This window comes from Ambystoma mexicanum, chromosome 10 (genome assembly GCF_040938575.1).
Source record: "Ambystoma mexicanum isolate Mex_15411 chromosome 10, UKY_AmexF1_1, whole genome shotgun sequence".
Classification (NCBI taxonomy): domain Eukaryota; kingdom Metazoa; phylum Chordata; class Amphibia; order Caudata; family Ambystomatidae; genus Ambystoma; species Ambystoma mexicanum.
This window is the reverse complement of record NC_090932.1, coordinates 899,835,148-899,852,435: the sequence shown is the minus strand read 5'-3', so window position 1 is coordinate 899,852,435 and position 17,288 is coordinate 899,835,148. Positions and strand designations below refer to the sequence as shown.

The 17,288-nt window shown below is 42.1% G+C and overlaps 1 protein-coding gene across 7 annotated transcripts in view; it reads left to right on the top strand.

Moving 5' to 3' along the window:
* ATP11B (ATPase phospholipid transporting 11B (putative)) overlaps positions 1 to 17,288 on the top strand; it is a 1,683,501-nt gene that overhangs the window by 570,853 nt on the left and 1,095,360 nt on the right. For all 7 annotated transcript variants that reach the window (XM_069618659.1, XM_069618656.1, XM_069618658.1 and 4 more), the window contains one exon: positions 16,844 to 17,025. In XM_069618659.1, coding sequence (XP_069474760.1) covers positions 16,844 to 17,025 — 182 coding nt within the window. The remainder of the gene's footprint in view (positions 1 to 16,843; positions 17,026 to 17,288) is intronic.

The window sequence follows — 17,288 nt, the reverse complement described above, 5'->3', positions numbered from 1 at the left end:
GGTTGGTGTATCACCTATTTGGGTATTGGAAGCTTACAACAGTCACCGTCTCAAAACTAAAATCGGGTCCTCAAACTAAACATGCAACCTGATGTTAGATGAGGGTTGCCAGACACATTAACTTTTTTCTTTTTCAGCAAAATATATATGCCTTCTCATTACATTAGATGGTAAGTAGTGCTAAAACCATTGATGACTATTATTTTCTGTGTCATCTCTTAATTATTGTATTCACATTACTCTCTCTGACATAGATGATACATTGTCCAAAGCTTTTGCTCAAGAGCATGTTTAACCATCCTCCCTTTGGAGAAGTGCGGTGTATAAGAGTCTTTAGTGGAGGACCCTCCATTGTTCTCATCAATCCCTATCGGTCCAGTCTAAGGAAATGTCAGATTAGAATGTTAAGGTTTAGGGAGACATCAGTAAGTGGAAGATCTTACCCTTTGAGTAGGTTTAAAAACGCCAAAACGTTGGCAGGTAGTTACTAGAAAATAGGCTGGAAGGATGCAAACGAAGGTAAGGCACCCATGTAGCGGTTGATTAATACAGTTGCGGTAATCTATGAGAAAAAAAACAATAAATTGATAAAATTATAAAAAAAAAGGGAAGTAGGTTGGAGTCATCCTAAAGCAGAAAGGATTCGGGGGGGGACCCAAGTCCTAAGTGGGTTAGCGCTTACCTTATAGAGTAGTATTTGTAAGTAAGAAGAACTTCTTATGGCCGTTCCTGTGTTTAGTCTGATTTCTAAAATGGCTGTCTTAAATAGCGGCACTTAGAGATGACATCATCACGTTATTACGTGACGTGACGTCACCCATGTAAACATTGAGGTCCGTGCATGCGGATTGGTATACAAAGATTAAGGATGGACCAATAGATACGCAAATCAAAGGAAGGTAGGTAATGCTAAGGCGTGACGTCACCCATGTAAACAGGTTGGTGTCACCTTTGTCAATACTGAAGTCTGTGCGCGTGGATATTTTAAGAAAAAGGTTGTTGTGGTTATTAAAGGATGGACTGACAGAAATACTGATTTCATAATGGTGGGTCAAACTAAGTATCCTGGTAGACTCAGACTATGAGTCAACGTCGTAAGTAATGAGTAAAAAGTAAAAAATGGAGGACCTAGAGTCCATGCCTGCTCATAATGATGGTGTGAGAATAATAAAAATTCAAAGGGTAAAAAGGTGATGATAATTCCTAACGAAAAGTGATTCTGTATGTCAAAGATGACCTTCTTAAACAGGGAAAAAAAGAGAGAGAGAGAGAACCCTCTAGTACAATAAAGTGCAATAAGATGGTACAGACCAGTGAAACCCTCATTCATAAAGTCTTCGGAATAGAATTGATCAGGATCATCCTATATAACAACTACTTCAGATTCAACAGCAAATACTACCTCCAAATATCAGGTACATCTATGGGCTCCTCTGTAGCACCATCCTACGCGAACATCTTTATGTTCCACTTTGAACATAATTTTATACTGGATAAAGAACCATGGAAAAGTAAGATAAAATTTTGGAAACGATTCATCGATGATATCTTGGGCATCTGGAAAGGCACCATTGGAGAACTTCAAGAATTTCTATCATACCTGAATAACTGCCAGGATGGCATCACATTTACATTGGAGATTGGAAATCCGGGTGTCCATTTCTTGGACGTACAAGTGGAAAGGAAAAATTCATAATTTGTCAGAATCGGAAACTACTACCCCCGGTGACTCCTCACCTGACTCCTTAGAGGAATCCTCCTGGATAGAAGTCTCAGGTCTTCTTCTCCCCTCCTTCTTGATCTCCTCCGGGTCTTCGTCCGTCTTGGAACTCTTCCTTCCCTTCTTGTCCTTCTTACGCTCGTAGAGATGGGGACGAGCTCCGCATGAGGCCACCCTGACAGTGGTGAGAAGAAGCTGTCAGGTGGACCCAGGGGAGCCAGTCCCTTAAAGCCAGGGAAAAAGCCAGTGACGGCAGAAAAAACCCTGTTAGATGGCGAGTCCTTGCTGGCAGGGAGAGTGTCGGAAGTGGAGGAGGCCGATGAATAGTAATTCAGCAAACAGTACTTAAATCCAAGTATAACGGGACGAGGTATGCTGATGTCGGAAAGGATTGGAAGAGTGTCCACTGCGTTCAAGGAAAGCTGAAGCGGAGGCTGCACACGAGCAGTCATGAGGGAAGGTATCAGCTATTACGCAGGTAAGAGAGAGAGAGTGTGTGAGCTGGTACAGGAGAGCGAGAGAGAGTGGAAAATGAGAGAACGAACAGAAGCGAAAGCGAGCAAGGAAGGGAGAGAGAATGAAAGAGTGAGAGAGAGAGAGCGAGCGGGAGCGAAGGCGGGTGAACAAGAGTAAGGAATCGAGCGAAAGAGAGAGAGAGAGCAAGCGGGAGCGAAAGCGGGTGAACGAGAGTAAGGAATCAAGCGAAAGAGAGAGAGAGAGCAAGCGGGAGAGAAATAGCGAAGGGACGCGGAGGATAGTAACAGTACGGAACCCAGCACAAAAGGGAAGAGGGAGCAGATACGAGGGAGCGGACAGAAGGCCGCGAGACGGAAAGAGCCGAGACCCAGGGAAAGCAGAAGCGGGCAAAGTACTAAGGAGTAAAGAATCAAAGGACCAAGCTGGAGGAGCGGCACTGCAGGCGAAGTTAGCGAAAGGCTGACAATGCGAGTTGCAACGCACAGCGTTGTGGGCGTGGCTACCTTTTAAAGGGAAAAGACCAGAAAAGACTAGAACGGTAAAGGACCGCAAGGTGCCTAAGTAAGCCTCCATCTTTCCCACAGTGTCCAGGGTCGCGTTGTGACATAATTCTGCATGAATATTTACAGAAAACCTACGGATGTAAATAGTGTCCTGCACTTCGGAAGCTTCCACCCACTCCATCTTAAAGACAATTTGCCATTTAGTCAATTTCTCTGTTTGAAAAAGATTACATCTGACCCCGTGGCACTACGATCGGAACAGAAAATCATGAAAGGACGCTTTAAGAAAAGAGGATTTCCAGAAGAAACCATTGGCAAAGCAATACTACGGACTAGCACATTATCCAGGGAGAATCTACTGCAGGATAAACCCAAGAAAGATACAACAAGGCTGATACACACACTGAAATATTCGAGCCAAAGCTATCAAGTGAAAAGAATAATCAGCAAAAATTGGGATCTCATAAAATCGGACTCAAATCTTAACAGATTATTTCCAGATCCGCCAATGCTGGCCTACAAGAGGGGTAGAAACTTCAAAGATAACCTGATCAGGGCTGAAAGAACAAAAAAAATCCACACAGACTACTCTGAGGAAACAAAAGAAAGGAACATATGCCTGCCTCAATTGTCAACACTGCTCAAACCTCATCCAAGGCGACCATATAGGACACCCCAATAGTGGAAAGAAAATAATGCTGAAAGACTTTGCCACCTGTGAAAGCAAAAATGTAATTTACGCACTTAAATGTCCATGTGGAAAGTACTACATTGGGAAGACAATACGCAAGGCACGGAAAGATGGACCGAACATAAGTCCAACATAAGAACAGGGAATATCAAATCCCCAGTAGCTAGACACTTCAAAGAAAATGAACACAACATATCCCAATTACGAGTGGCGGTCCTCGAGGTTATTCGAGTAGCCCCTAGAGGGGGAGATTTAGCCAAAAGATTAGCACAAAGCGAACTGTATTGGATATACAAATTGGACGGAATGACCCCATTGGGCCTTAAGAAAGATTTCTGTTTGGGACCATTCCTATAGAGACCCCCATAAGGCTAATTTTCACATTTAAGAAACACAACCAAAATAACCCCATCCAACAAAGATATAATAAATAAATAAATAAATAAATAAGAGGTACCATCATTGGTTGCAGTTTTTCAAACCACTGGATGTGTCACAATCAGTGTCTAAGTGATAGAATATGCTATAATGTAATGACTGGTTTTAAAACATTGTGACTAGGACCATCTAGATTGCAAAGTCTCAACGTTTTGAGACAGAACATGAAAACAACGGCACTCTCGCAATATGTTGTTTAGAAAATACCGTCCATTATGTATTGTAAATCAGAATATATAACTTCTGGATTGAAGTATGGCAACTAGGACCATTTAGATTGTAAGTCTCACTATTGTAAGACGGAACATGAGTTTAACGGTGCACCCAGACTATGTTGTCCAGTATATACATACCTTCTGCTTTGGATAGTAAATCAGAATAGGTAACCATGTTAGACACATATACAGAAAGCAATTACGTTCATTTGAATCAGTAAATCCTATACTTGAGCAATTCGAACGACTGAGAATAGAGAATATATGGTACCCTCTTGGGGAATCCATAATAAATCCTTTGGATTAACATTGTTCGCGGCCAAGGTTCACAACGGGGGTCCAATTACAATCAGCGCCAAGAGACTCCATGGGGAAATAATCAAGGTCAGTCCTCCCAGAACCATACTAGAGGACCGCGTAGAGCCAGAGCTTGTGGCAAGGTCATTTCCTATTGAGAGGGTACCCCTCCACAAAAACAGTGACTATAAGCTCCAGGTCCCCTCCCATAACTCTCCAGTAGGAGGGCGTATTTACAGCTTCACCCACGCATGGGAGGAAATCACCTCTGCTAGATGGGTGCTGTCCAGTAGAAGGCAGATACTGTATAGAGCTCCTCAAGCTGCCCCAAAACCACCCCACGTGACAAAAAGTCCATTCAAAGGAACACCAGCGTATCCTTCTCAGGGAAGTCGCCACACTTCTGCTAAAGGACGCCATCGAAATCGTCCCGGCCAACCAGGTTAACAAGGGTATTTTTTCAGCTTACTTCCTTGTGCCAAAGAAAAATCTGTCCATGCGCCCAGTATTAGATTTGCGCCCTCCAAACAAATATGCAAAGCCACAAAGGTTCTGCATGGCTACACCACAAGAGGTAATCCCTCTACTAAAAAAGGGATTACATGACAACACTGGATATGAAAGATGCCTATTTTCATATTTTAATGTTCCCAGTGCACAGAAGATTCTTGCATTTCAAGATAGTGAACCAGCACTACCAATTCAAAGTGCTACCCTTCGGAGTAGCATCTGCTCCAAGGCTATTCACAAAGGTACTGGCGGTGGTGGCAGCACACCTGCGCAGGGAGGCAATCCTAGTGTACCCTTACCTGGACGAGTGGCTCATTACAGGGGAGTCCCCACTAATTTGCAAACGGAACATTCAAAAGACTGTCATCCTTCTCTTTCAATTGGGCTTCTCAATAAACGAGAAAAAATCAAGCCTAGTGCCAAGCACAACCAAACAGTTCCTAGGAGCTGTCCTAAACACACAAGAGGGGTTGGTCTTTCCGTCAGTGGAAAGAGTCCAAAATATGTTGTTTCAAATACAACATATTATCAGGCCGGCCGCCAGACAAGGGTGCGCAAAGTGACACGCTTGCTAGGCATGATGGCATCTTGCATTTACCTGGTTCCACATGCGCGCCTGCGACCTATGTAGGAGTGGTTGGCGAAAAAATGGTCTCATGCAAGCGGTCACTGGGTCGTTTCACCAACACTGGTACAAAATCTTCGCTGGTGGACGAGAGAAAATCTACTGAAGGGGAAACCCTTCTACGATCCAGAGATAGACGATTATCACAACGGACGCATTTCTTGCTGGGTGGGGGGGGGGGCTACTACCTTCACCACACAGTTCAGGGTCTGTGGTCTTGCGCGACAGCTTACAACCACATCAATCTGCTAGAACTTCTGGCAGTATTCAAGGCCCAAGTAGAAACAGGGGGGGCTTAGAGCCTTCTTTTTTGTTGGAGGGGGGCCTGACTCAAAAAGGCTAATATAATAGGAAGAAAAAAGAAGAGTCATAGGCTACCCCTAATCTGACCATATAAAAAGGTAGGCTGAGAGGGAGCAGGTAGCCAGTGTATAAATGCTGGCGAAAAAAGAGGAAAGGAGCTGAGGAGATTGCAGCAAAAACAACAATTTATTTACACACTTTTAAAACAATGGGTCTAAACACAAAACCTATTTGAGGGTTTTCTTGAGTCAAAACCTCAACACAACATTGAAATTGTTTTTAAACATCACAGTAAGGAATAGGTGGAGGTTAGTAGCATATTAAGTGAAAAAAGAAGTTTGCATTACTACTTTGAACATATAGTAGTATTGGTTGCCGACACATGAATATGTTTCCAGTCCGGGATAGAAATGCGACTTCACTTGAGCGTAGTGGTGTAGTTTAGTGAAGGGTCCGGACTTTCATCAGGACGAGGTTAAAGGGGTTGGGTTTCTGGAAAAGGATAGGAAAGTTTAGAATAGTGTTTAGAAACAAGGGGGGGGGGGAGAACCTCAAAACCTGCGGGGTCGGAGCCTACCTTGTGCAACTTGAACGGTCAGATTGAATAATCTTTTGAAGAAGGCCTGCGTAAAGAGCTAGGCGGAACGCTGTAGCTGGAGTCTACAGGGGAAATGGATAACATCAAGTTATCTAAGTGCAAAGAATTCCACAGGATGGCAACCATATAATAGAATTTGAAGGGTTACCTTAATCAAAAAAGGAAATACAGGTATGAGGCTGTAAGGCGGAGGCACTGGTATGTCGTGTCCGAACGTTGATGGCACTGAAAAAATTGTGTCAAAATTAATTAAGGTGCTCAGCCGAAAACAATTAAAAGTGCGCGGTTAAATATCTACAGTGGGATGTTATCAAGACTAGCGCATGAGTGGACGGTGTGGTAAGGCCGTCCGTGAGGGATGAAAAATGGCGCTTGTTAATGGAAGGCTAGGAGGAATTCTATGTCCTAGTAAAAGGCAGAGGTACACAAATAGTGAGGCCTAGGGCTGTACAAACTTACCAACTAAAGCTGGGCTAACGGGAACAGTAGCGCTTCTGTTCGTGAGCCGGGAGCGGTGCACGAAAAATGAGCTGTCTCCGACTGGGGTAGCTAGGAAAGCTATTAAGTGCGCATGCGCGTAATAGGGCCGCGCGGAACGAAAGTAGGTCAAGGAACGTGGATGGTGAGGCCGTAGTGAAACTGATCGCGCGCATGTGCAGTAGGTGATGCTAGTCAGCTGAGCATGCGCGATGGAATGAATCGCAAAAGAAGAGCAAGTGTTATTGGGCTAGAGGTATAACAGGTATTGTTGTTGATTCTCGCACATGGATGTCAGTAACAAATGGTGAGATAGGCAGCTACAGCATTGATTCGTGTAGCATGTGCGAAACATTATAAAGGAAGCAAATTAATAAAATTTTATAGACAACAATGAGGGACATTATAAGAGAGACTCTTAATGTTATGGCACGGAATATGTTGCTTAAGGGCACAAGTCATGTCTTTGTACAAAAGAGCAAGTGCAAGGTCGAAACAACTATTATTTAGAGAAGCTATAGCAATGAATCATGGAGGTGTAGTTCGAAGCATTATAAAGAAGACAAATTAATTAAATTGATAGACAACAATGGTATATGGTCAGATTAGGGGTAGCCTATGACTCTTCTTTTTTCTTCCTAGTATTCAAGGCCCTTCAGGTGTTCGAATCCCACTTAATGAACCAATCTGTGCAGGTCCTGACAGACAGCACTAAAGCAATGTTTTACATAAACAAACAAGGGGGCACACGTTCTGCAAATCTGTCCAAACTTGCACAGCAAATCTGGAAATGGGTACTCAAAGGGAAGATATTCCTATCGTCACAGCACGTTCCAGGGGAACTCGACTCTCTCGCAGACGCATTGAGCAGAGATCCCCTACCAGAAGAACACGAGTGGCAATTTCACACTGAGGTCGTAGACTGTGCAATCTGGCGATGTGCGATACCGTCCAACTGCTGTGCCCGTACAACCTGCTCTCCCAGCATGGAGGCCTAACTGTGAATCCTCTAGCTCACTCGATGAACTTGACAGCATGGCTCCTGAAGTCATAGATTTTGGACATCTTAACTTGCCTCAAAGATGTCTGGACATCTTAAAGGAATCAAGAAAACCTAACACTAGACACTGTTATTTTGCCAAGTGGAGAAGATTCGTAATTTGGTGCCAGTCTAAACAAATTAACCCCATTGAATGTACTCCTTCCCACATTCTTACATATATGCTCCACTTGCTGGATGCAGGGTTAGTATTCAACTCCTTGAAGGTCCACCTGGTGGCTTTGTCAGCTTACACCACTTCTCACAATAAGATCTCATGGTGGAAGGTACTGGTTATCAAAGCATTCATGGAGGGAGTAAAAAGTCTCCACCCTCCAATCTCAAACCCGCTGCCAGGCTGGGATCTCACTGTTGTACTCGCTAAGCTCATGGGCCCCCCTTTCGAGCTGATGCACAAGTCTAGTCTCAAACACCTGACTTATAAGACTGCCTTCTTAGTGGCTATCACTTCCTTACGAAGAGTTAGTGAAATACAAGCATTGTCATTGCAGGATCCTTTATTTGTTGTATACAAAGACAACCTGGTTTTACGTACTCATCCTAGGTGCTCCCCTAAATTCATCTCCAAATTTCATGTAAACCAGTCAATTGAGCTACCGGCTTTCTTCCAGGAGCCCAACAGCTCAGCTGAGGTAAAACTCCACACACTGGATGTGAGGAGGGTGGTCCTCTACTATGCAGACAAGACCAGATGGCTTAGAAAGACAGATCAACTGTTTGTCTCCATAGCGCTAGGCAGAGAAGGTGACCGCATTTCAAAAAATGCCATCTCTAGTTGGATAGTCATATGTATCCAACTGTGCTATTCCCTATCAAATAAGACACTGTCTTTTACGCCCAGGGCTTACTCCACAAGAGGCACACAAGCCACCTTGGCTTTCATTGCAAATCTCCCTTTAGACAGTATTTGCAAAGCAGCTACATGGAGCTCAATACATACTTTCACTCAGCACTACTGCATTGACACTCATTCCAAGACAGATACACAAGTGGGACAAGCGGTTCTAAGACATTTATTCGCCCATGAACCTTCTCACATCCCACCTCCTTCTTCTAACACTGCTCGCTAATCTATGCACAGCATGTGATCTAAACAGATTCCACAAGCTCAGAAGGGATACATTACTCACTGTCATCGTATTTTTGATGCTTGTATCTGCTTAGATTCACATGCGTGAGAGAGAAGAGTGCATGGATGCTTATGAGCTTGTCTGGTACGTATCTGCTTGGATACAACGGTACTCGCGCTACACCTCATGCTACCTCATGTCACAAAAATAATCTGAGGGACCCCGGCGAGTGAGGGGACATGGGTACAGTGGACGTCGAAAACTACAACTGTAATTCTCTGCAGCTTCCACTAAATGTTGGCCTATGCACAGCATGTGAATCTAAGCAAATACAAGCATCAGAAATACTATTACGGTGAGTAATGTATCCCATTCAAATTCAGGCAGCGCCAATTGGCCAATGCATTTTGGACCTGTGAAGGCCCTTCTTCAGGGCGTGGTCTCTAAAACAAGATACAAAGACAAATATGTTGACCTCTCCAAGAAAATCATAAATGAACTAAATGTATGATACATGAAAACATATTGACAGTATCTAGCCTTGGCGCAAAGAAAGGATAAAAAAACCAATAAAATCATGTGTAATCAGTAGAAAGAATAATCTGCAAAAGAATATAATAGAATAATAAATGCTTGTCTACTCATAAAACACTTCTTCATATTCAAAATACGCAGAATATTTATAATTAACCAAAAGCATGCCTTGAAGGTCACACAAACTGTTCAGTAAATAATCGAAGAAGTTCAAGGAGCTATCTCTACCAATTTACGTGGTAAGACGGAAAGAAGAGTAACCATTCTGTAAAGTAAACACAGTAGCCAATTTTTGTAATTGGACATGTCAGTAATTCCTTTCTGCTGTAATGCTCATTAGTGTACAGTGCACAAGCCATTTACTTTATTCTAAAAATAATCAGCCTTACAAGTCATTCGTGACCTGCTCGTTTCTGAAACTGACAGCGAAAGCAGGATTGTGGCTGCTACGTAGTGTCTCTCTGCAGCGCCATTAAATCAACCAGACGTCCACTGCACGTTAGAAAGTAATTTGGCTCATAATGCAAAAAATATTTCAGTTTAGTGCTCATCTTAAATTAGATTACTTAATTATTGGATCTCATGGTAATTCTGACATTGCTGAAATCCCCTCAACTAAACTGTTCTGTTTATTTATTTAATGTGTTATAGCTACAATACATTTTTTTTTTTTTTATTGTAACAATTAGTTATTTACACAACTTTAATTACAAGGTTAGAGTCGACCTCTTCATCTATTACTATTTCATCTATCCATAATCATATGAGACCATCAATCCATTATGGTTCTCTCAAGTGAAAGGCCTGTTTTTAGCATTAGTCGTCCTCCAGAATGTTATCAAGAAAATCTACCAGGGCACAAATTAATCTAGCATTGTTACCAGCTACCAGCAAATACCACAGATGTTCAGTTAGTTGAAAGGTTGATGTTACAAGTTGGAGGAAGAATGAGCGCTGGGTCGCTACCTGGTCACATTCAGAGACCAGATGTTTGAGTGATTCTACTTCAATTTTGCAAAACCTACATTTATTATCAGCTATTTCTTTGTAGTGTCTCAAATACATCATCTCTTTGGTTTTATATATGTTAAGCCGAAATCTTAGGAACATGTTGCGATGATATCTTGATGGAAATTTTGTTAGATATTTAGGTAACTTATCTAGGTTGTTGCAAGTCATGCCTAGATTAAGTGATGATGGCAGCGCCTCACGCAATTCTCCATTTTTTTATCCAATACCAAGATCTCAGTTTTTTTTTGGCAATCTGTGGGGTATTGCATACAGTATCCCAGGAAATATCGATGACTTCCAATGACTTTCTGATTTTCATAGCCCAGATATGTAGCATTCCTGCATAATGTGTGGCGTCCATTTCTTTTAGGATTTCATATGCAGGGGCTACTGTGTTTAAGTTCATTTTGCGTAACAGGGCAATGGACTTCCACAGAATCATGCCGTCTAATGGATCAAGGCCAAGTTCGTGTCTTATTGCCACAATAGGGACAAAAATTGGAAGATCCAAGACTCCTCTCCAGAATTGGCCTTCTAACACTGCCCAGATACGGTTATCAATATTAAGTCCAGCCTCTGCCCCGTAAGTCAGGGCGGGAATAACTTTTTGACGATAGGTCATAACCGGAATCAGGGTGAATTTGCCACATTAATTGTGTAAGCGTTTGCCCTGAAGAGTAAAGGCTGTCATGCGATGCTTCAGGTCTAAGATCCAGGCTTGTTCTCTGATTGAATTATTCATTTGTATCCCTAGATATCGTATGGTCTGCACAGAGTCAATCTTTTCTCCTGATGCGAATCAGCTAAAACTCTCGGCTGATCTTTTATGTGTTGATCCAAAAGACATTATCTTCGATTTTCCGGCATTAATTTCAAGATAGCTACAATACATCACATTTCAAGCTTTACATTAAATTTCAGATTACACATGATAAAAACGTGTGTACCAATTCATTAGCATCGCTCAATAGATCGTACTAAGCTTCCCCTGGTTTGGTGTCTGAGTATCTGATCCTCATTTGGCGATCTAGCCAATGGCATTATAACTGCTTTGAAAAAACATAATGCAGCCAATGACCATTTAAAAGATTTATTTGTAAAAATACGTTGCCATAGCCACCCAGGGTAAAGGATGAGAAAAATTAGTCTGGCAATGAACACTTTGTTTGGGGCAGTGACCCATGAAATGTTGTATGGTTTCTATTCAGGTTTCCAATGTGCAAAATCTACAGCTCCTCAAGTTGCAGCATATACCGCCTCAGGCTCCCAAGATTTTGTTAGTAGGCAATAGATCCAAGAGAAATCGTAGACATTGGGCCTGCCAATATTTCACAGGGCATTTCCTAAAATAGTAAGGTAATGTGTTATAGGATCGCATGTTAAACAGTATGCTCTTGAAAATATGGTACTTCCTAACACAATCAATCATGTTAATCCAGTCAGTCTCCCAAACTCTTTTTCTCTTTCGATGGGTTTGATAACAAGTACTCCACTGAGGAGTCCATGGCGCTTAATATTTCTAGGCACTGACAGTGCCATTCAACAAGAGCGGCCGGAGACATACTTTCTAACCCACACTTAACTTGATTCTTCTTCCTGGCCCAGTTCGTACCTTAGAACCGGAACATTAATAGGTTAAATTAGAATTCTTCTCCAGAACGCTCCTTCAAGCTTAGCCCATTGCCCAGCCAGGTTGTTGGGTAATGTTGTCTCTGCACCATGCGTCACCACAGGGACCACCTTTTTATAATAGTACTCTTTTACAGGAATTACCGAAAATTCACACATTTCTTGTTCAGGATGGCAGCCTGTGCGGCCAGAGCAATAATCGTTTGTTTCTTTACTACTAGCCGCTGGCCTCTATTTTCTTTCGGGAAGATTGAAAAACCCAAATGAACAACGTAATCCACTTTCGCTAAGGGTTTCTCGATAATGGACCACTTGAATTGTCCTCCTGCGTTACCTTGCCCCCTTTGCATTACCAGGATTCTTGATTTCGGTCCGCTAATTGTTAGATTTTTCATTTTTGAGTACACCTCGAAGGCCTTCAACTGATGCTGCAACCCGATGGGAATGGTCCATTACTGTTCAGTTTATTTATTATTATTGTTTTTCACCTAATATCCTCAAATTGGAAATGCCTGGAACGTTTATCATACTCTGCTTGGTGGAACTAGATCTGCTAGATCCATAGGATTGAAAAAGGTTTTGCAAATTCTTTAAGTGATATTTTAAGATATAATCAAAAATGTAATACTTTGATGATCTAGCTGTGACCTTCATAAGAATACATTTAGTATGCTATCATATATTCTCGTGTCCCATTAATTCATGTTTACGTTATTTCTCATGTTAAGTACATTTATTGACTTCTCATTAAGTCTACACCTTAAATTGTTTAATAGTATTGATTCTCCTCATAATTAATATTTACTTCCATAACACATTTTGTCATTTTTTAACCTCGATGCACTGATTTGAACTCGAATGAATTATAATGTTCATTTGTTTAATTGTACCCTTATCATTTTATGATATGATCTATATAGATTTGTTAATAGATTGGTGCTACATATTATATTACTAAAAAAAAAGAAAAACGTGATCATGTTTAAATGTACATAAAGAAGACGAATGGTGCCATTCTGTAACGTCAAACGATGAACTAGGTGGCCACAGCACGTTAGAAAGTTGTGTGCTGAAGTTATTTTAACAAAGGAAACTGAATAAACAAAATAAAGACATGAAGGAAGATAGGAAAATTGGAAAAGGAAACCGAATGTTCGGAAATTTAATTTTATTATTTATTCGTATTTGAGCGCACAGCAGCCCGTAGGCATCGTGGCGCTTGTTACATTGGTGCTTACAACTTAGTCACATACATAGAAACATACAACGGCCGAATGGTTGAAAACAGGACAGGCACTAATAAAGGGAAGGAAAATCCCCTTAAATATACAGAAAGCTAAAGCCAACTGCTGTTGTAAGCTATGCTTACATACTAAACACCAAGAAATGAGTTAAAAACGAAATGACTCCTGCCTAGTGAGGCAAAGCAGCCTTCTAAAATGCAAATAGGTTCATGGTATTATCAGGGAAAAAAACAGATATGTACCCTGTTTTGTTAATCTCAACTCAAGTGTACAACAAAATGTCAGCTGAACTTTGATCTGTAGAATGGCTGCAGCGGTCCTCCTTTTATCCAAAATCCAAGCTGGAAGGAAGTCCAAGCCCACCAATGGTAAGTATCTACACCATTAAAACAGCCAGTAGTTGTTCAATCGGGGACGACTGATGGTTTCGCATCCGCCCCAGAAGCAGACTTTTACAAAGGCTCACTAGCCTGTGAAAGCAGTAGCTTTCTTGGGCAAGTGCATGACCTTCTAAGGTATTTCCTGACTTGAGAATGCAGAAAGAAGGCCAAACTCCAATATGTTATGTTATTTGATATTTGTATAGCGCCTACTGCCATTGTTATGGCTTTGAAGCACTATGGGGTGGAAGGCCCTCCATAAGGCCTCTGTATGTGCAAGGGAAACAAAGAGTATTATATTACATTGAATATGGATAGTAAATAAAATTAGGTGACTTCAATTACTAGCTGCAATGACTAGTTTAAAACGTTATAAAAGTCACGCAGAGCATTGTGTCCTGGCGCAGAGATGGCTGCTATGTCAGTGACTATGTGACAGCTCGACCACATTTTTCATGGGACTCAGCTGTATTCTGTGGAATGTAGTGCAAGAGGGGGAATGGGTATTTTAAAAATGGCCAAAGAACATGCGAAAATCTTGTGGCACTGCGATTTTAGGCCAATAGCCACGTTTAGTAGCCATGCAGCACAATAAACGCAAATGTGCACACTAAAAATAATGCAACAGTGGTAAAAATGTATCTACTGCCACCAGCTTGTCTTTAGGCACATATAAAAGTAACCAGAAATCCCAGGTGTATAAAGCTATGATGATACAAAAGTATACTCATTGCACTGCACTGTAACGTGCTGTGTGTAATTATAAAAATACGAGAGTTCAAAAGGCAAACCTAATTTCTCAGTATTGATAGTCTGAAGGACTGATCAGTTTCTCCATAACAAGTGAGCAAGAGGCAAGGGGAAGTGAAGCTGGATGCTTTACTTCCCTTCGAAAAGTCCAGACCAGATGAAAAACAGAAAAACAAACGGGAGCTAATAGGATCAATAGAGGGAAAGTTGCAAAAACAGAAATCTTTCCTAACAGTCGGCATGTATAGACGCAGTTCACCGTAGTTTCTAACCATGCTCTCTCAACAAGATGGAGAGTGTCAGACACCAACCGCCAGCAGGCCCAAGATCGACCACCAAGAGCAAACACTGCAACATCAAGCACTTAGCCAGTAAAGGAGGATGACTGACAAAAGGAGAGATCCACAGCACCTCTGTTTTGTGGGAGCTTGGGAAGCTGTGCATTGTCATGCAGGAGCGGCAAGCTCACATAGCAGCTTGTAGCAACCATAGACCACAAGGGATTAATACAGGGTTATACAGCCCCATCCAGCACTTACCAGTGAGGTCTAAAGTACCAAGACCATGAACTCAAGTCCACAACCTCCCGGACCACCATTGCTGTTGCACCGCAAACCTGCGCGTGGCTTAGTCCCCCATTTGATAATTTGACAGCAGATAGCACGTATTGGGAGAGGAAGACCAGGTTATTTTGTTCTGGGACAGAGGCCCAATTCAGACAGCAGTAAGGGGTTAAACGACTCTCACAGGAAGCGCGTAGTCTGGGCTTTTCAGGTGAGGTCAGAGGTGGGCGACCAAGAGATCTGCAGGAGGAAGGAGGGAGCAATTTTTGGTGAGATATTAGTGAAAGTGGTACTGCAGTGTGAGAGTGTGTGCTGTTTGAAGCGTCAGTGTAAAGAGTGAATGAAGTGCATGATACTGGGTGAAAGAAGGGTGGCTGAGTATTAGTAGTGGTTGGAGGGAAGGGTGACTAATAGTGTAGAGGAGGGAGTAGTAGTGTGGCGGTGGCAGTAGAAGTGTGAAGGAGGGACGAGTGGTTGGAGGGCACAGGGACTAGTGGTTGGAGGGCGGAGGGACTAGTGGGAGGGGGACTAGTGGTTGGAGGGCGAAGGGACTAGTGGTTGGAGGGAGTAGTGGTTGGAGTAAGTAGGGAGTCTTATCAGTGTTGAGGTAGTAGTAGGTGAAGGGAGGAGGGAGAAGTAACATCAAAGGGCGCAAGCAAGGGCTAAATGAGTGTGAGACATTAGAGAGACAGAAGAGAGGAGGCAGGAGAGATGAGAAGTGGGAGAGGAGAGGAAGGGAAGTAGGAGGAGAGGGAGAGGTGAGAGTGAGCGTGATAAGATGGTATTGAATCCACAAGTGTGGCTGTAAGGCACAATTCCAGATCCTATTACAATACTAACAGCTGGATAGAGCAGGGAAAGTTAAGAAGTCCTGGAGAGAGTTTAGTGAGAAAAGGCATTCTGCCTTTAGGTATTTACATCTTGTAGCCTTTAGACAGTAGGGGGTCAATCTTCTGTATCTATTAACCTAGCAGTTTGAGATGCCTTGGTTAGGGAGGAGGCTCAAATCAAGACTAAAGAGAGAGGGACATCCCTGGTGCCCAAGAAAATATCAATTTAAACCCTTGAAACGCCTCAAGAGTTTGTGTGATTCTTGTGCAATCTGTGACGATCATCTTATCATTGTTGGAGGAGTTGGCACAGGATAAGTAGAAATACTCCCATGTTCCATCTCCTTTTCTCCAAATGTATCAAGAGTTATCCATGGTAAGGGGGCAAGGACCCCCCATAGCATGTCAGCCATATTTGAAAAAAGGAATGAATCCCAAGGTAAGGAGTTAGACATGTCCATGAATGTTTACAAAAGGCTGCTTTGTTTTGCGCAGCAAAAGTGCGTTAGTCAGCTATAGTTCCCAGTGGGACATCCTGTGAATCTGGTCGGGTGTGGGGCTTGTAGAGCTTGGAGTACAACAAAACTTGAGTCAGACTTGTAGTTGTGTTTTGTAATATTTGCAAGTGTGTTGTGCTCATACTAGATTGCCTGGTAAATTCCAAAGTAAAAACTGACGAGCACAATCCTTATGCGCTGGTTCTGGCAAAATGCTTTTGGGAGTAAATTTTGTAGTAAATACCTGAATTAAATTAAGCTACTAAAGCTTAGTCAAAGCAGTATTCTGAGCTTAAACAATGTATATAAAATTTCCAATTCAAATTAAACGTGTTTAGTTTCTGTTAGCCCTTTCCAAAGTAATCAAACAATATTTTCAGATTTTTATTTTGTTCTTTTGGACTTTCTTTTTTAATTGTAGAAAGGGCTTAGAACTTTGTGTGTTGCCTGCAGACGTTTCACTGCTGAGGAGTACCAAGAAGTTGATCGCCGCTTATTTGAAGCCAGGTCTTCTTTACAGCAACGAGAAGAACGATTGATTGATGCGTTTAACTTTGTAGAGCAAGATCTAGAAATTCTTGGAGCTACTGGAGTTGAAGACAAGTAAGCACATGCAGTTTGTATAGCTCTTTTCAAATATATGCATACTGTCTGATAATTGGGAGGCCGAGCAGATAGATATGATTAAACATTGAAAATAGGACAAAGTAGACATTCTCTTTCATGTACTTTTCAGTGGACCTCTGCTATTGAATTCACCCTACTGCCCAAGAAGGTCCTTTTAAAATTGTTGTACATCAAAACATAATGCTGGTTAGTTGTACCTTTGTATGCAACGCCCCCTTTGAGCATACCTCAACCCCCTC